At 41.9% G+C, this 24185-nt stretch overlaps 2 protein-coding genes across 3 annotated transcripts in view; one reads left to right on the top strand and one right to left on the bottom strand.

The window, feature by feature from the left end:
* Positions 1-19644, top strand: part of trmt1 (tRNA methyltransferase 1) — a 23990-nt gene extending 4346 nt beyond the window's left edge. For both annotated transcript variants that reach the window (XM_050045636.1, XM_050045635.1), the window contains exons 3-16: positions 1544-1733; positions 3529-3716; positions 4193-4308; positions 7311-7423; positions 9223-9371; positions 9713-9796; positions 12568-12637; positions 12821-12955; positions 13153-13238; positions 14485-14593; positions 14776-14852; positions 15168-15287; positions 16592-16706; positions 19298-19644. In XM_050045636.1, the coding sequence (XP_049901593.1) occupies positions 1544-1733; positions 3529-3716; positions 4193-4308; positions 7311-7423; positions 9223-9371; positions 9713-9796; positions 12568-12637; positions 12821-12955; positions 13153-13238; positions 14485-14593; positions 14776-14852; positions 15168-15287; positions 16592-16706; positions 19298-19372 (1627 nt within the window). In that variant the 3' untranslated portion in view covers positions 19373-19644. The remainder of the gene's footprint in view (positions 1-1543; positions 1734-3528; positions 3717-4192; positions 4309-7310; positions 7424-9222; positions 9372-9712; positions 9797-12567; positions 12638-12820; positions 12956-13152; positions 13239-14484; positions 14594-14775; positions 14853-15167; positions 15288-16591; positions 16707-19297) is intronic.
* A 1004-nt stretch (positions 19645-20648) lies between these two features.
* Positions 20649-24185, bottom strand: part of man2b1 (mannosidase, alpha, class 2B, member 1) — a 21877-nt gene continuing 18340 nt past the window's right edge. Inside the window, exon 23 of the mRNA XM_050045634.1 lies at positions 20649-21527. Within this exon, the coding sequence (XP_049901591.1) occupies positions 21424-21527 (104 nt within the window). The 3' untranslated portion in view covers positions 20649-21423. The remainder of the gene's footprint in view (positions 21528-24185) is intronic.

A 24185-nucleotide genomic window follows, 5' to 3' on the forward strand; every position in this document is an offset into this window, starting at 1 on the left:
TTACTGTCTGTGTCTGTGACCCCTGTTCAACCCACAACCGGTGGGATTCGCCTTTCATTTCTGCTGGTGGTTGAAATCTGTAGGCTGCTCGCACAGCATGCTGAATGATTTAAGCCTATTTTGCTCGCTCAAAACTATTTTTAGTCGCAAATGCGAGTGCGGTGACGGATGGATTGCCACATTGCGTTATCAAAACACGCCACTATTATTCGGCCTTGCTTTTAACTTATTCCACCGAATACCGAATTTTTTGCAATATTCGGCCGAATATATTCGGTTACCGAATATTCGGTGCATCGCTAAATTGAAGATATCTTAAAGTGCTGAATTGGTCTCTGAATCCAGACCTAAATAGACATGGAGGAAGAGTAGCATGCTGATTGTTGGAGACTACCCAGATCATTGTTGGAAGATAAATCTTTCCTCTGGTGGATTTAAAATTCTACCAGTCACTCATACTTTTCCCCAGCTAACATTCTGTTATCACACTTTTATGTGTAAGTAACTTTACTAATGACGAAGGAGAAATCTGGACCCCGTGGCTGCACCAGTTGGGAGCCACTGCACTAAAATATGTTGGCAAGAAATTGGTATTGTAATAACAAAATCTTGATTCATATTTAATTAGTGCGGCCTAGTTTGGCAGTTTGACCACAGCTCATGAGCAGTGACTGACATGATTGACAGCTGCGTTAGAGACTCCTTGGCTTTGATTGGCTGTTTTCCTGATTCTTGCACGCCATTAGGAGCACTATGGGGAGGCAGAGGAGTATGATTTTTTTCTCAGATTATCTACCTCAGGTACTTCTGCGGGGTTGTAATAACACTTTTCAAAAAAATGGTCAAATAATTGGCTAAAAAAAAGTTACCTGCTGTAGCTTTAATGCCAGTTTAAATCATTATGTTGTTGTCGCACCACCTATATGTGAGATGCCATCAAATTTTGCAGGGAAATCCAGACTGGAATGAATTTTACATTCAAGCCTCACAGTGACATAATGCAGGCACATGGAGGTGCTATCTGGGCTGAAAACGAGATTGTTTCTTTCTTTCTTTGCCCCTCCCAGAACTTTCTATTAAGTTTCATCAACAATCATCAGGTAGATTTTGAGATATTCTGCTAACTCCAAAACAACACACAGGACTGAACACCTTAACTCCCAAGTGGAGGAAAAGATTTACTGTCAGCAGGAGGAGACGTTTTCACTCAGTCTCAACGTCCTATTTTTGATTCTGCGGCCATATTTTACTTGGCTGGCGCGGCCCTCTCTGATTTGAATTGCATGATCGTAGTAGTGCTTTACACATTTACTCCATCACTCACAGTGCGCCAGTCATGCTCGTCTACCTCTCAAACACAGGAACCTGCACAATCGTATTGTGATTTTAGACCACTGCCAGAGTAGATTACATTTGGTACATTTACATAAAGTTACATTTGGATGACAGCAGGTGTCATGGATATTTAGTAAGCACTGTTATTTACCCTGTTATGATACGTACAGTACATGCTTATATATAAGAAATCACTTTCCCTCCCCAGATGTGCTGTGATCACAGAGTTTGCCAGAGATCTGCTGGCTCAGCGTGGGCTGAAGGTGGTGGTGCCAGGAGAGAAAGAGAGGGTGGTGGTCTCTCTGTCAGAGGAGACGAATGAGGCCGACGTTCAGACGGAGGAGAAAAACGGAGCAGAGGAGCCAGCTGTAACTGCAACAGTGGGGGAGAAGTGTGAGGTATGTAGGACTGATTTTAACAGTGTCATGTAGAAGTAGCAGGTTTTATTTCTACTCGGGATCCTGATCATAAACAGTGACCACAACTGAAGTTTAAAGAAAGTAAAGCCGTGCAGAAAGTGTAAAACATTATTTCTCTGACAGATCAGATGCGCTGAGGCTGTGCGTGTGGTTGTGTAGCTCGGAGCAAGGTACTGACACTGTCAGGGTTAGTGGTTGGAGTCCCACTGGGGTTTCCCATTCTAAAAATATACACAGCGACACCAGCGCGAAGCAGCTTGGATAAGAGCCTCCATCAAATGACTTATGTTAATGTTGCACCAGGTAATTTCACACTCTGGTGGCCCCAAGTGGTAGAGAGAGGTAATTAGATCAGTTTTTAAAACTTTGAAGGATTTCATTATGTTGAAATAATGTCATTAGATGTCAGTAAAGACTAGAGTTTAATCCTGTTGTTTACTTATGGTACAAAGATGTTCGGCTGTTGTAAATGTGATTGTGGATTTGTCAGACGCTTTTTAAATCACCAGTTCTAGTCAAAGCTAAAAACATGCAGCCAGTGATGAGGTGTAAAAAGGTTCTGAACTACAAGAGTAAGGAAAGTTCTCAGTTACATCCCTGTCACAACACTTTGGATTTAGCCCTGCGTTACTGCTGCTCTATAGCTGCAATAATCAATATTTTCATAATAAAGTGATAGCTCAATATCTTGGTTTTACTTCCCACAATGTAACTGTTTTGGTTCACCCTCGCTACTCCCCTCAGCATCGTTTCCAGATGAAGCAGGCAGCAGTTTTCAGTGATAAAGCTCTAATAAACCCATCATACGTTATCATTCAAGACCAAATGGCAGACTGACAAAGGTATTGACTCGTAGCGGGGGAACATAGTGGCTAAAGAGCCAGATATTTCTGAGGAGTTAGTAGAGACTAGAACAGAGCTAAACGGAGACTAAATATTGGACTTGTATTCATCAGGTGGACACAAACACGACCCTTAAAGAACGCTAATGTTGCTCCGTGTCTGCTGGATGTGTAACTGTTTGCCATATCGCTAACTTTATGGTACTTTAAGGTGTGAATTTGTCATTGACTACGTTTACATGCAGCCGTGTTATGACTGTGCTTTTTGGGCATGAATCTATACCCCAACTCTGCAAACTATTGACCAGTTGGTTTTTGTACACACAGGCAGGAGGCTATGTCTCACAACCTGCAGTAAAATCCCCTATTGAGACGCATTTTCCTAGTGCGCTGTATTCAACATGTCCAAAGAATGATCCTAAAACCTGAATTATATCGGTATACCCCACATCTTGATGAGGAAATGCTACATTTGCTATGAAGCCTAAAGCCCTGCCGACTATCCAAACAAAATATGCTGTTAACATGACCCATATCAAGTTTGCAGTATTGTCATATTCGGAGCAATAGTTAGTCCCTTCAGGGTTTCGTAGGATGTGAAATTGCGGGGGCAAGTGAAAATTGAAAAAATAGTTGTAATGCTGTCTCGGATTCGGAGCCTGTTATGAGCATTCAGTAATTTCCACAGAATTAGGATCCATTTGTGATGGTGCAGGGCTGACGGCTGGTTGTCGACCATCAGCTGTTGCTGCTAGTTGAAGCAGTGCTAAAGGACCATCTCGGTGAGCTGCTCTCCTCCTGCTTTCTCTGCGCAGTTAGCACAAGCTAACACAGCAGCAGCGGCTAACACTTGACACCAAGCTGTTTCAGTGTCTCACACCGACAAAAGAATCAGTTCTTGCAGCTTTAAGACTGTTTCCCTTTCATTCCAGCGTGGTCTCCGTGTGCTGGAGGGTCTGGCGGCGTCCGGTTTGCGCTCGGTGCGTTTCGCTCTGGAAGTCCCGGGCCTTCAGAGTGTCACCGCCAACGACTTCTCCACCAAGGCCGCGGCGCTGATCGCCAGGAATGCCCAGTACAACGGAGTGAGCCACCTGCTCCAGGCCAGCTGCAAGGACGCCAGGTACGATTACTCAGCACATTCAGGGAAGTGTTAGTTTGCTGCAGACCTGTTATTTGTCTGCTGTCTGTTTGCTACGCCCCTTGTATTTATCCAGTGCTTCTCCAGTCTTCATTCTTCTCCAGTCTTCACCTTTAACCTCTTGTTCAATCATCCTCTGCTCCTGCTCTCATCTTCTTCAATCATGTATCTTTGCTTTTCTCCTTTTATGAACTCGTCTGTCTCTTTTCTTTCATCCATGCCACTCTCCTCTTTTCTGTTTGGCCTGCTTGTCTTTATGCCTCTCCTCTTCCATCATCTTCAGTCCTTTCTCCTCTTTCTTCTCTGAACTAATCTGCCCCTCTTTTTTAAGTGGCCTTGACTCATCGTATTTCTACTCGTCTCTTTTCTCCATTCACAGCATCTAACAGTTCTTTCAATGGTCATGTGGATTTGTCTAATATTTCTTCTCACTCCTCTCCCTTTTTATTTTTCTCCAGTATGCTGATGTATGAGATGCGAGGGAAGAAAGAGCGTTATGATGTCATTGATCTGGATCCCTACGGAAGCCCTGCTTCCTTCTTGGACGCTGCTGTGCAGGCCGTCAGTGAGGGAGGTGGGTCGTTTGCTCTGTCAATAATTGACCATCTTTTATTCTTTTCATCCCTCTGTCTCTGGGTCTGCTCGGGTAAATTTGTGGATTATTGCTCTACTCCAAATAACAGTATGATTGTCTGCGACTTTAATTGGTAAAAGTCTGATGATAATGTGACAAACAGCGCTTTTTACAGTCAGGATTTTAAAAAAACGTCTAGTGTGTTCCTGGCAGAAGAACATCGTGTTCCTATTTAGTGTGACTGCCTCCGCTGAAAATCAAGTTTTTAACCTTTTCAACATTTACATATTGTGTTTTTCATTTGCTAAAAGATAAATCAAGATTGAAATTAAAAGAATGTATCGGCTGCATTTCTGGAACTGCAATGTACCAATGACAGTCTCAAAAACAGGGATTCTGACTTCCAGGGTTTGTTACATCACAAACCTAAAGAACGAATCCCATCAACTTGCAGGCTGAACTTTCCATATCATTAGCATAATGCTACGGCAAAAGGAGGGGTATCAGGGCAGAAGCCAGGTGTAAATACCATGGATGTATAAAGAGAACTGGATACAGAGATGGAGGAGGACCCTGTACATTCCTATGAAAGTTGCTCAGCAGCGCATGAAGCCACAAAAAGCTCGGTTTCCACAGTATGAAATTACCCGGATCTTCAGCACTGTGTGGCTTATGGACTTATGGCGGCTGAGCGACTAACATTCAGTTTAGCCCTCCGCTAACTTGAATAGGGATAAAAATTTATTTAGTCATACGACCCTTCTAGACTTTCAAAATGTTATTGGACCAAATGGATCAAATCCAGATAGTGTCATTTCATGGGGGTTGTGACATTAAAAAAATTTCACTCATTTACAGACATCTCTTTCACCATTTAAGGCAATGGAAAAAATGCTTTTTGGGCCCCATGGCATCATGTGACCGATCCAGATGCTGTCATTTCACACTTGGCCACTAGGTGAAATTGGTTTCACTGCCAGGTGCTGGCCCTGGAGTTTGGTAAATTCGTATTTGTATTTTGCAAGCTAAGTTTCACTTTAACTTCAACTTGTCAGAGCTGGTGATCGGGAACAAGGTTTGTCTAAGATTGGCAAAAGATAATTAGCTGTCTGATAACGTAGTCAAGCTTAAGGCTCATGGTATCTATTACTGATTATAAGTAGAAGTTTGTGTGTTTTTGAGGAGCAGAGTCGAAGGTGAGCAGCTGCGCTCGAGCTGCAGGCGAGCGGCTGAAGGGTAGGTGGAGATAGAAGCGAGGACTAATTTGCATAGTCATTAGTTTAGAGTAACATCTAAGCCTTTATAAGGCATGAAGGGATTTTGGTCATGGGGAAAAACTTAGAAATATGTTTGATAAACAGAGATGAGTTAATCTAACTGGGGCCGTCTGTGAGGAGTCTGCATGTTCTCCTCATGCCAGCGTGGGTTTCCTCCAGGTGCTCCAGCTTCCTCCCACAGTCCAAAGACATGCAGGTTAACTGGTGACTCTAAATTGTCCGTAGGTGTCAATGTGAGCGTGAATGGTTGTCTGTCTCTATGTGTCAGCCCTGTGATAGTCTGGCGACTAAGGCTGGGCGATATAAAGACTATGTACGATATATTGATATATTTTCAGTGCTTTCGTAGCTTCTAACTGAATCTCTGTGGTTTGGAGTTTAGTTTCTCTCCTGCATCCTGTTTTTACCTCAGATATCTGCTTTGTTTTACTGTTACAGGTTCGCTATCAGCCGCATTAGAAGTTGTGTGAAGGGGGCGTCGGTGGCTTAGTGGTAGAGCAGGCGCCCCATGTGCAGGGCTGTTGCCGCAGCGGCCCGGGTTCGGCTCCAGCCTGTGGCCCTTTGCTGTGTGTCCCTCCCTCTCTCTCTCCCCTCGTCGCACTCATCTGTCCTGTTGATTAAAGGCTTAGAAATGCCCGAAAAAATATCTTTAAAAAAAAAAAAAAGAAGAAGAAGTTGTGTGAAGTTGCTGCTCAAAAACTCAACATTTCCTTATTTTGCTGCTTCACAATAAAAGTTTTTACACAGGAAAATAACAAGGGACTTTTATTGTGAAGAACTCTACAGGAAATGAAATGTGTTTATCACTGAATTAGTGGAACTTTGTTAGCGGGTTTTTGTCAATAAAGGCAAGTCTAATAATACGGCAGGGAGGAAGAGTAAAATCAGAAACAGCCACAGTGAGATGTTGATGAAGAGCTGCAGACAACAGGCTCTTACTGCACCTCTGCAAACAGCTCACCTCCAACAGGTAAACTTCTTCTGCCTGCCCGGCTGTGCGATGAAAAAACACATGTAGCAGCAATAACAGGGGACTTCAGCCGTGGATCAGTTTCGCCCACTGCTGACCTGTCCAGGGTGTACCCTGCCCCTCACCCAGTGTCAGCAGGGATATGCTAAGGCGACCATGCAACCTTTAACAGGATAAGGGGCTACGGATGAATGAATGTAAGATTTTACTTCAGTAAGGGCTGATTGGTTTTAAAAAGTGATCAACTGCATTGCTTTTCTTCTTCAGACGAGACATGGCTACAGTTAACTGTCATTTCAAACAGTATTACTTTGCTCAATACCAGTCCATTTCTGAAAGGCTTTTTTATTCACCATTTTTCTTATTGAGTTTGGTGACATTCATGAACTGTATTTATGTGAGTTCACTCAGTGAAAGAGATGCACTCAAATCACATTTTATTTTTACACACATTTCATAAAATGGCCTTAAATCAAGTTGACAGTTGGATCAGAAGTAGGTCAGATACTGTTTGCTTTTATCCCATTTGAGTTTCAGGCTGAGTTTGCTTTATGGGACAGTACAATGACTGATGTTTACACTTAACAGCCAGTGTGACACCATCAGAACGGCCTTGATTTGAACATCTCCACCCGTGTGGGCCAACCTGAAGCCTTAAACACACAGATACTGTACTGTATGTAACGCATGTTTTAAAGGTAGTCTCTTATTTTTCTCACCTTCGCTGACTCACTGTCTCTTTGTTTCTCTCTCAGGTCTGTTGTGTATAACATGTACAGACATGGCGGTGATGGCAGGAAACAGCGGAGAGACCTGCTACAGCAAATACGGCTCAGTCTCCATCAAAGCCAAGTACTGTCATGAGATGGTGAGCACACACACACACACATACACACACAGCATGCACGTACATGCACAGACACGTCACCATGTTTGCATCGATAATGTCTTGATTCTTTGTGAAGCAGTGTGTACAGTGTGTGTGTGTGTGGGTCTGACACAAACACAGTAAATTTTGTCACGGATTCTAGCCTGAGGCTACAAGTCGGCGAACAGAGATTTCTGTATGTGTGTGTGTGTGTTTGCTTGTGTTTCTTATACTTACTGGGAGACTTCTTATTCAGTAGACTAGAATAAGAGAGGAAAAACCCTTTACACTGATGACATTTTGCAGCTCCGGGCATCTTTTAATGTTATAATCCTTAAGATTTCAGTCCTAGTTGAGTTGGCGACACTTGGTAATACAGCATGGCTGGTTTATTACTACAGGTGCCAGAGTTCTGGGAGCTGCAAACACACATTGTACAGCTAATTTTTCTCGATATACAACAGAAGAAGAACTGATGTTTTTGTTTACAGAGCAGCCAAACAAACTTATGTTGTTTTAATAAAGAAGTCAGTCAATAATTGCCCTTTTTATACTGTGCCATGAGCAACTGCAGTCTGATTTCATGCTCCTTATGGTGCAAGCAGTTTCTTACACAGCAGCAGGGCAGAGTTGAGTTATTCACCTTGCTGAGGAGTCGGAGGTGTGAAGCCTGTCGCCTGCAGCTCTTCAGCTCCAGCTCACTGTGGCTGTTCCTTCTTGTGTCTTTACTCCCTGCAAAGTGTTTAAAAAGTTCTGCATGTGTTTGCTCAACAAATAATAGTTTAATGTTAGTGAATGCTGAAGTTGTTGGTGATAACTAGGTACACTCAATGACCACTTTATTAGGTACACCTTGCTAGTACTGGGTTGGACCCCCTTTGCTGTCAGAACTGCCTTAATTCTTGGTGTCATAGATTCAACAAGAAAATTCCTCAGATTTAGGTCCATATTGACATGATGACATCACACAGTTGCTGTAGATTTGTCGGCTGCACATCCATGATGAGAATCTCCCGTTCCACCACATCCCAAAGGTGCTCTATTGGACTGAGATCTGGTGACTGTGGAGGCCATTGGAGTACAGTGAACTCATTGTCATGTTTGAGATGATCTGAGCTTTGTGACATGGTGCGTTATCCTGCTGGAAGTAGCCATCAGAAGATGGGTACACTGTGGTCATAAAGGGATGGACACGGTCAGCAACAATACTCAGGTAGGCTGTGGTGTTTAAACCATGCTCAGTTGGTACTAAGAAAATCTCCCCCACACCATTACACCACCAGCAGCAGCCTGAACCGTTGATACAAGGCAGGATGGATCCATGCTTCCATCTGAATGTGGTTTTTCCAATCTTCTATTGTCCAGTTTTGATGAGCCTGTGTGAACTGTAGCCTCAGTTTCCTGTTGTTAGCTGACAGGAGTGGCACCTGGTGTGGTCTTCTGCTGCTGTAGCCCATCTGCTTCAAGGTTGGACGTGTTGTTGCTTCAGAGATGGTCTTCTGCACACCTTGGTTGGTTGATTTGAGTTACTGTTGCCTTTCTATCTTGAACCAGTCTGGCCATTCTCCTCTGACCTCTGGCATCAATGAGTCATTTTGAGAATAATTTGTTAAGTCAAGTTTCAGGACAAGAGGACGGACTTCAGTAGAGACCAGTAGAGTTTTAGCTTCACACACAGATTACTGTCTTCAGTTTATTTCACTCTGTAAATTGTGCAAGAAAAATCAGACATTTCTCCGACGTTTCACATCATTCAAAAAAGGAATGTGTGTGCTTCTCCCCCCCCCCATGCCCTGCAGGCTCTTCGTATCATCCTCCACAGTTTGGACCAGAGGGCGGGGGTGTACCAGCGATACATCCAGCCCCTGCTGTCCGTCAGTGTCGACTTCTACATCAGGGTCTTTGTACGTGTCTTCACAGGGCAGGCCAAAGTCAAGAACTCAGCCAGGTGCTCACACACACACACACACACACACTGTACTGTCTTCTAACAAAGGATATATGATGAAAGTTGAGAGATCCTGAAACTGGGTCACTGCAGCACCAAATACTAAAAACAATGGCAGCAGCAGAACTCGGTGAGATAAAGAAAATGTAAAATATTAAAAAATATGGGAATGTAAAAAATGTCATGTTGATTATTTTGGTGAATTGTGAGGAGACATGAGAATGTGAAGCAAAAGGAATAGTGTAGCTACAGTTTACAAACAGGATGTACTGTTGACGTGCCTGTATCATAACACTGTATTTAAATCTCACATTCAGTTTTCTCCCTGTCTTGTGTTGCAGTAAACAGGCTCTGGTGTACAACTGTGTCGGCTGCGGGTCTTTCCACTTACAGAGAATGGGCAGGAGAACAAGCAATGGAAAACAGTAAGACGCTGTACAACTGAATCTTTCTGCTGTTTCATATGCGAAATGAAAACTGTCAGCAGACTCACCTCTGCTTCAAATGAGAACTTTCACACTCTTGGCCTTTTGGCAGATGGTTGAGACATCACATCTAAAACGTTACAGGAAAATATATCGAGACTTGTTTCTCTGAATCAAAATGTGAGGGCTGCTTCTTTCTTTAACTTGTGTTTTGCTCCACCGTCAAACAGGCAGTGTAAATCAAAGTGTGACTGGAGTGAAGTAACTTCATTACGAATGGATAAGCTGTAGTTTCGTCTTGTCCGGCCAAATAGAAATCAGCTGTGGATACTGTTCACTGCTGAATGTAAAAGTTCGGCTGTAGAGATGGCACTGTCTGCTGGTCCACTGCTTTGATTCACATTCAAATGTCTCAGTAACTATTGAATGGATTACCATTTTATATACACATTCATGTTGCCCTCAGGATGAATTGTAATCACCTTTGTAATCCAGTAAATTTTCCTCTAGCGCCATCATCAGGACAAAATCTCAATTACTTCAGTATTTTGGATTTAATCAAAAACACTCAAAACTATTTACATCCCCAGAATCTTAGCTATACATGGTGTGTGTAGCAAACGTCTAAGCAAAGTCATTTGTTCCCCAGCTCAATATCTTCTTAATATTATAACATTAAGTGTGTTTTATGTTCTCAGGTAGTGTTGTCATGATACTGGAATTTCTAACTTTTATACTGTACCTTGGAAAATGTTGATTTCGATACCATGACGGCATACGAGGTAAACTTTTTATTAAGAGATAAATACAACAAGGCTATAACATCGACAACTTTTCTTAGTTAGGAGCAGAGAGCAGCAGAATGACTGCAATAAACTTACCAGTAGGCCCGTTTCCACTGAAGAAGTTCCTGGTACTATTTGGGGGGCAGGAACTTTACAGGAACGTTCTCTCGCTCGGCCCTCTCAACCCCCGTGTCTCCACTGTGCGGTGGAGTAGAGGGAGGGTTCCTGTAAAGTTACCTGGCTCTGGATGTGACGTAATCATTGCGTGGCAAAGAAACAAACAAAGAAGAACAACAACGAAGAAGAAGAAGCAGAAGTACGAAGCAGAAGTAAGAAGAAGAAAGCAGACATAAGAAAGACAATTATCAACATGGAAGGAGCTGAGGAGGTTGCTGGGTTTCTGGCATGTCTCTTCGTTTACATGGCAGTGGAAGCTATGAACAAGAGCTGCTGAGTTTTAAAAATGCTGGCTATTTTGTCGCTTTCTGTTGACGTCACATCCCGCCTTGAGTATATCCAATCAGCACCAAGTAAACCCCAAGCCCCAGCCAGGAGTTTTTCGGGGCCGTTCTACTCCGAGGCAGGGACTTGTTTAGCCCCTGTAAACGTTCCGGAACTCTGTCCTTTGGGGGTGGTTCCTGCGGTGGAGACACACACCAACGGCCCCGGCCCTTTAAAATGACCCCGAAGTTCCTGCGGTGGAAACGGGCCTAGTGTATCGATACGCCACAAAATGAGTATTAAAACCGTTTAAATATTACGAATCGACATGTATCAATCGTCATTTTTGATTGATCGGACATGTTTTGCCCATTGTCAGATGATCCGTTTATGTTAGCCTGGGTCAATATGTTGAAATCACCCACCTACAGCTTATAGCTTTCTGATGTTCTACTCTGTAAAATCTACGCCCTCAAATTTGTTGTCTTTACATCGATATCTCCGCAGTAGCTTAACGGATTTTTACCATTCAAACTGCATTTGAAAAGTCCATCTCCCTTTGTTGTTGTTGTTATTTGAATCGCAAAGATATCTCTCACCAAGGCTAGACTAGGCCCTTGGTGACATAGGGATGACCTCCAGGTCAACAAGCTGAACTAAGATGTTGAATATGGTTAACAATACACCTGCTAAAAATCAGCCTGTTAGCATGCTGACCGAACATTTAGCTCAAAGCACCACTGTGCCCAAGTACACTCTCGCAGAGTCACCAGTGTGGCTTTTGACTCTTAGGTCCTGTCCCAACACCCACAGTTCCCCTAGAAATACCCACTTGCACTTGGTTGTGCGCGTTCACATTTAGGCTAGTGGTGTCCCAAAACAGAATTGAGGTAGTGGAAGTGGTTTCCAACACTTAAATCCCGCCCTGGATTCCAAGGAAGCCCTGACCCACACTTTCAATGAAGTGAAAGATGAAATTTCCCAGAGCACCTTGCAAAGTCAGCAACTTCGGCAAGTTTTGGAAAACAGTTTGTTACTGTACGATCGGAATGTAGGCTATACAGACAACAGATGGTTGGACTAGCGTAAACTCATCAGCAACTCGGTTGAGCACAGCGTCAAAATATTTAAACAAATCGACTTACCCGAACAAAATCGATCAGAACTAGAAGACGTCGTAGGTGCCTCCTGTTTTCAGCATTTCTTCTCCGTTGATTCATCAGATGGAGAAGAATAAACAGCACACGCCACAACACAAGCGCATTTTCATTGCGTCACTACTACGCGTGACGTATGCCTGCACGTCGGCCACACCGATTTACATGAAGTGGTGTCCCATTTCTTAGGGAAAGATCTCTTCCCTTATATTTCTCACTTCCCTCATCAAGGGTTATCTCGCAAATGAGGGCACTCGATACCAAATGGAAGAAGGGGTAAAAATGGGACAGGCCCTTCTAGTTGTAACAGCTGTGACACATCTCTTGGTTGTGTGTGCTTCAGGTTGGCAGCATGTGTGTTATAAAGATAAATCTGCTGTGATTTCAGTATGAAATATTCTCCTGCCACCGGACCCCCAGTTGGACCAGAGTGTGAGCACTGTGGACAGAGACATCAGGTGAGACACATACACTCACACAGAGTAACACATTCGGGAAACTTGTTTATGTTCATATTTTCACACATGATGCTCTTTATTACCAGGTGTCAGCTGTGTGAAAACCTCTCTGCTTGTTGGTAGTTATTACTGTGCAAACACGTACACTACACCATCTGACGCCTGTGTCTTTCCTCTCTGCAGATGGGTGGTCCGATGTGGGCGGAGCCTATCCACGACTTGGCATTTGTCCAGAAGGTTTTGTCTTCTGTGTCCGGGAACCCATCCCGTTTTGGGACGTCTAAACGCATTGAGGGCATGCTCAGCATGGTGACTGAGGTATTGATTTCCCTTTTTATATATATATATATATATCTCATTATGTTTTCATCTCTTAGTATTGTCATGTGGATGCGGTTAGTTGCATCAGGTAACTTGTAACCTGTGTAAAAAAAAAAATACATTAAAAAAGTCTGATATGTCTTCCTGACTACGAGGACTAACACATATCCCCTCTGATATGCTGTTTGTTTCAGGAGTTGGAAGATGTGCCTCTTTATTACACTGTGGACAATCTGAGCAGCACGATACACTGCAATACTCCATCCCTGCTCCAGTTTAGGTAAACACACACACACACACACACACACACACACACACACACACACACACACACAAACACACAAATAAATGAGTATACTGTGTTGTCATCAAACTATTGTGCTTTTTATGCCGATAGCCGTGGCTGGAGGCTGTTTGTTCGTCCGTCCAGTTCTTGTTTATGCGATATCTCAAGAGTACCTTGAGGGAATTTCTTCAAATTTGGCACAAGCATCTACTTGGACTCATGGATGAACTGATAAGATTTTGGTGGTCAAAGATCAAGGTCACTGCAACCTTGCTTTCGTCTCGTTCTCATGAATGAGGTATCTCAAGAATACCTTGAGGGAATCCATCCATCCATTTTCATCCGCTTATCCAAAGCCGGGTCGCGGGGCAGCAGGCCAAGCAAAGCACCCCAGACATCCCTCTCCCCAGCAACGCTTTCCAGCTCCTCCTGGGGGACCCCAAGCTGTTCCAAGGCCAGATGAGATATGTAATCCCTCCAGTGTGTTCTGGGTCTGCCCCGGGGCGTCCTACCAGTGGGACGTGCCTGGAACACCTCTAATAGGAGGCGCCCAGGAGGATCCTGATCAGATGCCCGAACCACCTCAACTGTCCCCTTTCGATGAGAAGGAGCAGGGGCTCTACTCCGAGCTCCCTCCAGATGTCCGAGCTCCTCACCCTATCTCTAAGGCTGAGCCCAGACACCCCACGGAGGAAACTCATTTCAGCTGCTTGTATCCACGATCTCATTCTTTCGGTCACTACCCAGAGCTCATGACCATAGGTGAGGGTTGGGATGTAGATGGACCGGTAAATCGAAAGTTTCGCCTTCCGACGGTCTGGCACAGCACCCACATCACCACAGACCAAACTGCTGATCCATCTCAAGCTCCATTCTGCCCTCACTTGTGATCAAGACCCCGAGATACTTGAACTCCCTCGTTTGAGACAGTATTCTCTCCCAATCCAGAGAGGGCAATCCACTGTTTTCCGTCTTGAGGGAATTTCCTCGATCTTGGTACAAACATGCACTTGGACTTAAGAAGGAACTAGAATTTGGTCTTCAAAGGTCACAGTGACCTCTCAAACCATGTTTTTGTACATATATCAATAATTAATTTGTTAACTATCACAAAATTTCACCCAAATGTCTCATAGGATAAAATGATGACATCTGCTGTTGTACCTTCACCTTTCAGCATATACTGTCACATGTTTAGCTGCTCACTGGTTCGTCTGATTCTACATCTGTCTCTCTGCAGGTCTGCTCTCCTTCACGCTGGTCACAGGGTTTCTCTCTCTCACGCCTGTAAGAATGCCATCAAGACAGACGCTCCTCCTGCGGCCCTCTGGGACATCATGCGGTGCTGGGTAAACATTACTGATTTTACCCAAGACAACAGCTACTGTAGATTTTTTTCAATAAGTCTGAACCCATTAGTCTGGTATTTGCTGCGGCCAGAGTTAATTCCATCTATATGAACTAGTCTCCTGAATCACACTAAGCATCATTTTTACTTATACGTGTATGTTTGATTGGTCGTCTGCCGCAGGAGAAGGCCAATCCTGTGAAGAGGGAGAAGCTGTCAGAGACAAGCCCCGCCTTCAAGATCCTCTCCACTGAGCCCAGGTGAGACCACGTCCTAGACTTTAAAATCCAGCCAGTTTATCAGCAGCACTTTAGCAGGCCCACTATATTAATTAATGATACTTACTGAGTTTATGCTTTTGTGTTTAGGACGTATAATGCAAAGACTAACCTGTGATGTTAATATAGCCGCTTCCTCTTAATGTTATCTGTGGAATTTCCTTTGTAAAAAACTGTTTATTTACATTCAGCGTTCTCACAGAAACACATTGTGTGTGTGACCTTAAAGTGTTATTACTTAACATGTTTGTGCTGGTTTGTCTGTGTGTGTGTGTGTGTGGGTGTGTGGGTGTGTAGCTCAGAAGCGTGTTTCACCGTGAGGGAGGACGCCAACCCTCAGTCCCGTAAACGCCACCTGACCCGGTTCCAGGAGAATCCGCAGGCCTTCTGGGGACCCAAAGCTCGAGCCAAAGCTGGGTAACTAACACACCCTCCATACTCCCAGGACACACACACGCTGACAGATTAACACACAACAAGCAGCCATAGTTTTGAGGATGATCACGGATAAAACACCATTTTTTAACGTGTTAAAACGGGACTTCAGCTGTAATTCCAGAAATGTCTCCTAATTATAAGCCCAGATTCATAAACATAATTAGTCTGAAAATTATTAATAATTAGCACTAAACATTGGCATAAAACAGCTATTTATCATTAAAAATTTTGCACCACATCATCACATTTTTAGATGTCGACCTGAAAGTGGAGAGGAAAATGTATTTCTTAATTTTCAAATACTTAATCTGAAAAAAGCCTTTTTTGTGGATTTGTGAACACCCTGACGTAGAGTTGTGCCATATCATCTTATTCACGATAATTCATATTGTGATACTTGCGATATTTCGACTTGACATATTGACGTCATACTGTTACCCATGGCAACAACAAGCATGGCTGAAAGAGAAATTATTTCAGACGCCGCGGTGGTTCCAAAAAGAGGAGCAGCTTCAGTAGTGTGGAATAAACTGTGGCGTCCTGAATGTTTTATGAACAGCCCCGCACTTCTCAGACTCTTTTAGTGACTTACCGCTCAGAGGGAACTCATTCAGCGGCTCCTCTGGCAGCAGCACAGCGTCTCTTCCCCTCCTCTCGCTGTGCGCACACAGGAGTCGTTGTCATCAAGTGATTTTGTCATAACCCTTTGGAAATGTAAACCTACATGCCGCTCGCCGCTCGCCAAAGATCTCCATATATGTGAATGTGTGATAGTTGTGGTATCATAACAGCCTGTCACAGGAGCTGTTTAAATGTGTAATTAGTGGTAGATTTTATCTTGTTGAACTATTAATATTGTATACAGAATCTGAATCTCACTCTGAGTTACTGTTGTTCACAAACTTAAGAAATTAATTTTACTGAATATCTAAAAGCAAACTGTAAAACTATATCACTTATTTTGTTGCAAATCTGTTTTTTTAAATTAATAATAAAATATTTTTTTTACTAATATGTCATATCTTCAACAATATTGTTATCGCAAAAATACCCTTAAATATCGTGATATTATTTTAGGGCCATATCGCCCACGCCTACCCTGAAGTACTCACTTAAACTACAGGTAGTTTTTATTTTAGGGAATGAAACTGTGTGCTCCATCTCCTCATTCCTCTCGCCTTTTTCTCCTTTCCACCTTCATCTTATTTGTCTTTGTGCATTTTCTCCCTCCTTCCTTCCTCCATCCATTTCTAACCTTTCGTTCTCTCCTCTCTCCCCTCCAGTGGCGGTATCTACACTGACCTTCAGGACAAAAGAAAGAAGTGCCAGAACAAGAGAAAGAACCAAATCACAGACTCTACTGAGCTAAAAAACTTCCCCTGCAAGAAGTTCAGACAGGTCAGTTCACCTACAGGCAGCCGTGCAGATCAAATCACATTTTTTGTAAACCAGTTTGGACTGAGAAAATATCTTCAGCCTCTTATAAATAGGATGTGTAGGATCCTAACATGTCCCACAGTTGCAGTCCCCAAGCACAGACTGACAGTCAGAGTGGGAGGCGTCTGATGTTTTAATGCCTTTGGTTTTCTGCTGATGAAGCTTCTGTAGGTGGAACTCTTTGTTAATTCATGGCTGCTCATGCTCAACACGATAGACATTTCTTCCTGTGTAACAAAGGCTGTGTTCTTAGAAATAACAACCCAGTAGTTTTTAATTTGTAGAATAGCTGTTTTCTCCAGGAAAAGTCCAACCTGAGTTATTTCTTTCCTGGAACAGCAGTGGAAGACATGAGAACGATTTGACTTTATACCTGAAACGATCCCATCGCTTCTGTGCTGCAAGATAAAACTGTCTAATGACACTGAAGTTCATTAATGATGAATGAATTATTCAGAAGTCCTCACTTCCATTCCAGGAAGAAAAAGAAAATGTCAATGTGAAACACTGTTCAGAGCTGCTTTCCTGAATTGGCTGAAGGTTGAATCAACACTGCTTTTATGCCTCTGTGCCGCTGACAGCCCCGGCTGCAAGTATTGTGTTTTCAGGTTGCAGGTTCATACGTACGTGCGTCCCATCCTTGTGAACATGATATCTCAAGAACGCTTTAAGTTTGGCACAGATGTCCACTTGGACTCAAAGATAAACTGATTAGTTTTTGGTAGTCATAGGTGAAAGGTCAAGGTCACTGTAGTCTGAGTGGGCGGAAGTTCGCTGTATAGATCAGCCTCTCATTGGGCGGAACGAGCCACCTGCTTAAGTCCCGCCCTACCACCTCCGGTTGTAGTTTTCAACACGTCCTTTACTAACTTTTGCAGTGTTTGATCTTGCGGGGATGTAGCCATTTTTTTGCCATGGTTCGCGTCCTGTAGGTGATATTTTTGTGGGCGTGTTACACCAAAACCTGTTTCCCCCCGGCAATATTTTTGCAAGCGCACTGTTGCTGTGGCACCGCCAAGAACGATTGTGATTGGTTGAAAGAAATAAAAAAAGCCGGGACGTTTTTTGTGAGAGTCGGCCCAGCCAGACCTTTCTTTTCTTGAGAAAGGTCTGGTGAGCGAGACTAAGGTCACTGTGACCTTGCATCCATCCATCTTATTCTCGTGAACGCAATATCTCAAGAACAGCTTCAGGGAATTTCCTCACATTTGGCACAAATGGCCACATGGACTTAATGATGAACTGAAATGTTTTTGGTAGTCATAGAGCAAAGGTCAAGGTCACTGTGACCTTGTCTGTCTCATTCTCGTGAATGTGATATTTTTAGAAGGCCTTGAGGGAATTTCTTAAAATTTGGCACGAACATTCACTTGGACTCGAGGACGAACTGATTAGAATTTGGTGGTCACTTGCAATATGGTACCTTTGGAACCTTAAGTACCCCTTCAGACAAGGTACCTAGACCGTAGTTCCGTGTAGCGCTTCCACCGCATACTGTACTCTTAACTGTGGGCGGGGTTGTTGTCACTCACTGCTCCGTCAAGCACTCACTGTATTTCATAGAAGTAACGTCTGCACCTGGTTTATTGTCTGCAGAACGAGGTTGCACGGCAACATTTTCAGAACAAAATAGAATAGAATTTCCTGGCTAGCGTTTCTGCAGGAAGTAACCGACAATCCTGTATAGTATACCTTTTAAAATGACGTTATATTATAAGACTGATACATTTTTCTCTGGTGATTGGTTAGGGTAAATCGAATCCTGACAGTTCTATCTGGTGTCAGACAAGCTGGATGTGTGAACAGGCAACCGTTTGCTAAGACGTTAAGTATAATAACTTTCTAAAGTATGTAGATCATGTGTGCAACGTCAGCTTGTTGTGGAGTTCTTTACCCAAGTGAGGAAAGAAAGATTATCGCAGCTTTGAGCGATAACATCTAACATCCGCTAATTACTGTTTTATTTGTTACCATAGGTGTCTGCGCACTTTTATAGTAAGCATTAAAATTTACTTTCAGTCTGCTGTCTCTCATTCTACAGGGCGAGATGTAACTTTTAAAAAGGTTCCTGGTATCCCTCTTTATGTTGTATCCATTTATGGTTCAGTCAGAAATGTTTTTAAATTGAGCTTCTTGTGATACAGGGACTGTTTTTATTCATCAGGACTTTTGCAACATGTTTAGCGTTTTAAATTAGAGCCCAGTAACAGCACTGCAGCCTTGGATCATTTCAGGACATTATGTTCTTTATGGAAATGTTGGCACCAGAAGTCTCACAGAATTCATGATAGAGACGGTTGCTTAAATACTAATTACACATATAAAGTTCTCATGTCCTGGGTGGGAAATGAAACCGCAGACACATGCTGGTGAATTAGTCGTCTCTATCAGCTGCTTTGGCGGGTCGCCACTCACCGTTGGTTTTCAGCCAGAGAAGCGGAGTGCCTTCATCCACCGCAGCCAAAATGTACCTTTGGCTATTTTACAGACTGTAATTTAACATCAGGCTCTCTGAGTGTTATTTTTGTTTTTATTGCTGTCTTTTCTTTCAGGGAACATGCACACATGGAGACAAATGCTGCTACTCCCACAACGTGGAGCAGACAAAGGAAGAGAAAATGGAGTGATTTCTGTCTCTTACGTTAGTTGTGTTCTTTTTAAATAATTTTATTTCTGGAGTATGAATGGCCCGGTGCAGCCTGGGTGAAGTAAGTATGATGCACTGCAATCAGATTGTATTTGGATAGGAGCTGTCCACAGGGACTTTCCATGGGATTAAAAGACTGTTAATATGCAGGACATGTCCATTATTCAGTTTATGCCAGAGTTTTTTTTTTGTTCCAGAAGCTTTTGTTATTTGACTGTTTCAGTCCAATAAAATCCTCACGCTGACTTTAAATGTTTTCCTCTGTTGTTCTTCAGGTAGACTTTCAACAGGTGGTTTGGGTGAGTGTCAGTCTTTAGTTTTTAACCACCATGGGGTGTTAGTGTGACAGTGTATGTGTGTGTGTTAGTGTCAGCAGGGTGCGCTGTCTCATTACATTTTTAATGTCTGAAATACACACATTTAAGAATTGGTAGCGTACACAGGCTTACTTTTTCCACAGCGTGCATTTAACTTGAGGTGGCAGTAGTAAACTTTTAACAGTTCTGGAAGCAGTTCTTAAAATATGTAAAAGTATTCCTGTCCTGACGCTACAACATCTTTTAGCAAAAACATGGGGGAAAAGGCAATTAGCAACTTGGTAAGAAATGTCCGACCAACTGCAAAAAAATAATAGATTTAGAAAATTATATAAAAATAATAATAATAATAATAAGATAAAGTTAGGGAAAAATAATATTTAAAATAATTATTATTACATATTTAAAATTATGGTACATAATTGTCATTTTTAAGCACTTTTTTTTTTAGGTAATTTCATCTTTTTTTGTATTGTTTTTTACTAATTTTCCTGTTTTGATTTTTTCTTTACTAATTTCTTGCACATTTTTTGGGTAATTTCTACTTTCGTTGCCTTCTTCCTGTGTTTTTGAAATAAATCGAACCAGTTTGCTCAGGTTTGAAAGGGTTAAAACATACAGACACTTAATGGGGAGGGGGCATCATTGTTCCACCATAAAGCTAACAGTGGAGGCAGCAACAGAGCGGAGCCTCATTATGTTCCAATCAGGAGATAGATAAGTCATGTGCGACACCTGGTGGTACAATTCGGTATACCAGTCCAGTGTTTGGCTTAAAATCAAACCGGTTTGAAATTTTTCCAAGCGGCCCAATCATTGCAGGTACCAGTGATGGAGGACTTCAAAAATCATAACTTTAGTTGAATTTAAAGGCGAAAATGGCCATCAGTATGTTTTTGGATATGTAGCTGTAACACTGACGTACAGTTGAACACAAAGCAAGAATAAAAGATTTTATTATCAGCTGCTCGATCAGTATAAAATCATGTTCAAACTATATACAGACATTGGCAGAAGTACAAAGGTTATTGCACACATCAGGCAGTCGGTACAAGTTGGCACCAGTTCTGTTGGAGACAGTAAATCTCTAAGGATTTGTGACCTGCTAAAAATTCTAAAAAATATGGTAAAAAGTCATTTTGGGGCTAAAAATGTTCCATGGTCAGTTTTGAGAAGGATTTGGTGCTGTTGATGTGTCTGTAGTACCAAAGGCAGCTTAAGCAAATTCTGTACATACTGCGTATGTCTCAAAGGAGGAACATGTTCGTTCATTCAGGGTCAGTAGGTGGTAAATAATCATGTTTGGACGGCCGTGAGGAAGAGACTTGCTTTCAACGTTCACAGCTATTCAAAATCACAGCTGGGTTTCCAAAAACATCTTTAGATCCGGGTTATTTTTCTGTAAATGTAAAACAAACCGCATCTCGACATGTTTCTGGAATCCCAGCCGAGGCATGTGTGGCCACAGGGTTGATTTAGTAATGTGGGCAGCGTTACGTATCGCTGCGTTCACATGCAAATTCAAGCCGTGTGCGAACAGCCTCTCGTTCTTTGTAAACAGAAGCCCTTTGATTTCCTTCTTAAACATTCATATGTTTTCAAATTGGTATAGAGCTGCCCTCGCTTGAGCGAATCAAACCCAAGCAAGAGGCCACAGGAACTTAGATAAAAAATTGCATTGCTAACTGGTCTGCAAACCAAGGCGTGTGATTGGCTATCTGAGGCTGACCCTGAGGAGGAAGGTTCGGATCTCCATTGGCTTCAAGGTCACCTCCCATTCAGAGGGGTCACGGAACGTCTTCAGCAGGGGCTTCTCTCCTGAAAAATAAATGCAGCTTGTAAAAATTAACAGAAAACAGACAAAATTTCTACAAATGCTTCGTACCTTACAAACAGCAAAGTAAAACAAATTAATTCTACCTCTTCCAAAATGAGTCTTGCTGAGCCACTAAAACACCCCACAGTTTGCTATTAAAGCTGTGAACCATAACAATACATTTATGACTCATTATATTACACTGCCTGCTTGATTGGTCCCTGCAGGGAAATAGTCTTTATAGTTAAGATGGCTGTAATGGAGCAGTGATTACCACCCTCGTAGAATTAAAAAGCGTCAGTGGATTTCTGTATTCACCCTCCTCTCCTCAATCTACTGCTCAAACTGAACACAGCCCTCAACCATCAGCCAAGTGGTCCATCAGTGACTGGCAGCTAACCAGCAGCAGCTTCCTGCCAGAGAGCTGAGAAATGAGAAAGATTCACCAACATTTGGCTGCCTGGTGTTCATTTTTGGTGAGAGTCAACTGCAGTTCCAGTACAGCTTCGTCTTTGGTCTCTTCCCTTTTCATACTGGAGGTCAAAGGTCAGGGTTGGAACTTGTTCTGTTACTGACAGCCGCTAAATTGATCTCTGCCCTTAAAGTTTACTATGACTTTTTAGACATATTATGAACAATTTTTTACATACTATTCTGACTTTTTTTTTCTGAATTTTTGACGACATACTATACTGACTTTTTTCAAAATTTTTGACATGCTATACTATGACTTTTTTCAGAATTTCTGATGACATACTATACTATGACTTTTTTTTACAGAATTTCTGATGACATACTATACTATGACTTTTTTTTACAGAATTTCTGATGACATGCTATACTATGACTTTTTTTTACAGAATTTCTGATGACATACTATACTATGACTTTTTTTTACAGAATTTCTGATGACATGCTATACAATGACTTTTTTTCAGATTTTTTGACATGCTATACTATGACTTTTTTCAGAATTTTTGACATGCTATACTATGACTTTTTTCCCTAATTTCTGATGACATGCTATACTATGACTTTTTTTCAGAATTTTTGACGACATGCTATGCTATGACTTTTTTTCAGATTTTTTGACTACATACTACACTATGAAGTTTTTCAGAATTTCTGGCAACATACTATAATGACGTTTTTTCACGATTTTTGACCACATGCTATACTATGACATTTTTTTTCATAATTTTGGACGACATACTATATTATGATGGGTTTTTGTTGTAATTTTTGAAGACATACTTTACTGAGATGTTTTTTCGAGATCTTTGACCAAAATACCATACTATGATGTTTTTTCATATTTCTGGACGACATACTACACTATGACTTTTTTGACATACTATCCTACGTCCTCGGGAGTACAGGGGGAAATCCTGAGGATGTTTTTTGACTCTGGTGGCATCAGCCATCTTCTACAGAATGGCATGCTGGGGCAGCAGCATCTGAACAGCTGATGGGAAGAGATTCAACAGACTGGTTAAGAAGACCAACTCTGTCCTGGGATGCTTCATGTGGAGGTGGTGAGAGAAAGGAGAATGACAGCCAAGCTATTATCCCTTCCTGAGAATATGTCCCACCCCATGCAGGACACTGACAGCACTGGGTAGCTCCTTCAGTGGAAGGCTGCTTCAACCTCAGTGTGTGAAGGAGAGATACCGCAGGTCCTTCCTGCTGCTTTCAGACTTTATAAACAACACTGCTCCCAGCGGACCACATATACAAAAACTGACTATTGACCATCAATTGTCCCATGTTCAATATCAGTGTATACCAACTGTGCAAAATGAGTATATGCTAAATTGTGCTATACCTATACGTCCAACATTCATCAGCCTGTCAACTGAATAAAGGTTTTTTTTTTTTTACTGTTTACTTATTACACTAATGTATGTTTTTCACTGATGCATACTTCTCATATCTGTCTTTTTTAAACTGATACTGGCTGATTGCACTATCCCCTTTGCTATGATGCAAATATCCTCAATGTGGGACTAATAAAGTATTACCTTACCACATGACTGTTTTTCTTTATGAAAAAAATGTGACTTTTGACATACTATACTATAACCTTTTTTCATTAATCTGGACGACATACTATGACATTTTTCTTGATTTTGGACGACATACTATACTATGAGTTTTTTTCATAATTTTGGACGACGTACTAGACTATGATTTTTTTCCTGATTTTGGACGACGTACTATACTATGACATTATTCATGAATTTGGACGACATACTATACTATGAATTTTTTTCATGATTTTGGACGACATACTAGACTATGATTTTTTTCCTGATTTTGGACGACATACTATACTATGAATTTTTTTCCTGATTTTGGACGACGTACTATACTATGATTTTTTTTCCTGATTTTGGACGACATACTATACTATGAGTTTTTTTCATGATTTTGGACGACATACTATACTATGAGTTTTTTTCATAATTTTGGACGACATACGAGTTTTTTTCATGATTTTTGACGACATGCTATACTATGAGTTTTTTTCATAATTTTGGACGACATACTATAGTATGACTTTTTTCATAATTTTGGACGACATGCTATAGTATGACTTTTTTTCATAATTTTGGACGACATGCTATACTATGACTTTTTTTCATGATTTTGGACGACAT

The sequence above is a fragment of the Epinephelus moara genome, chromosome 5 (genome assembly GCF_006386435.1).
Source record: "Epinephelus moara isolate mb chromosome 5, YSFRI_EMoa_1.0, whole genome shotgun sequence".
Classification (NCBI taxonomy): domain Eukaryota; kingdom Metazoa; phylum Chordata; class Actinopteri; order Perciformes; family Serranidae; genus Epinephelus; species Epinephelus moara.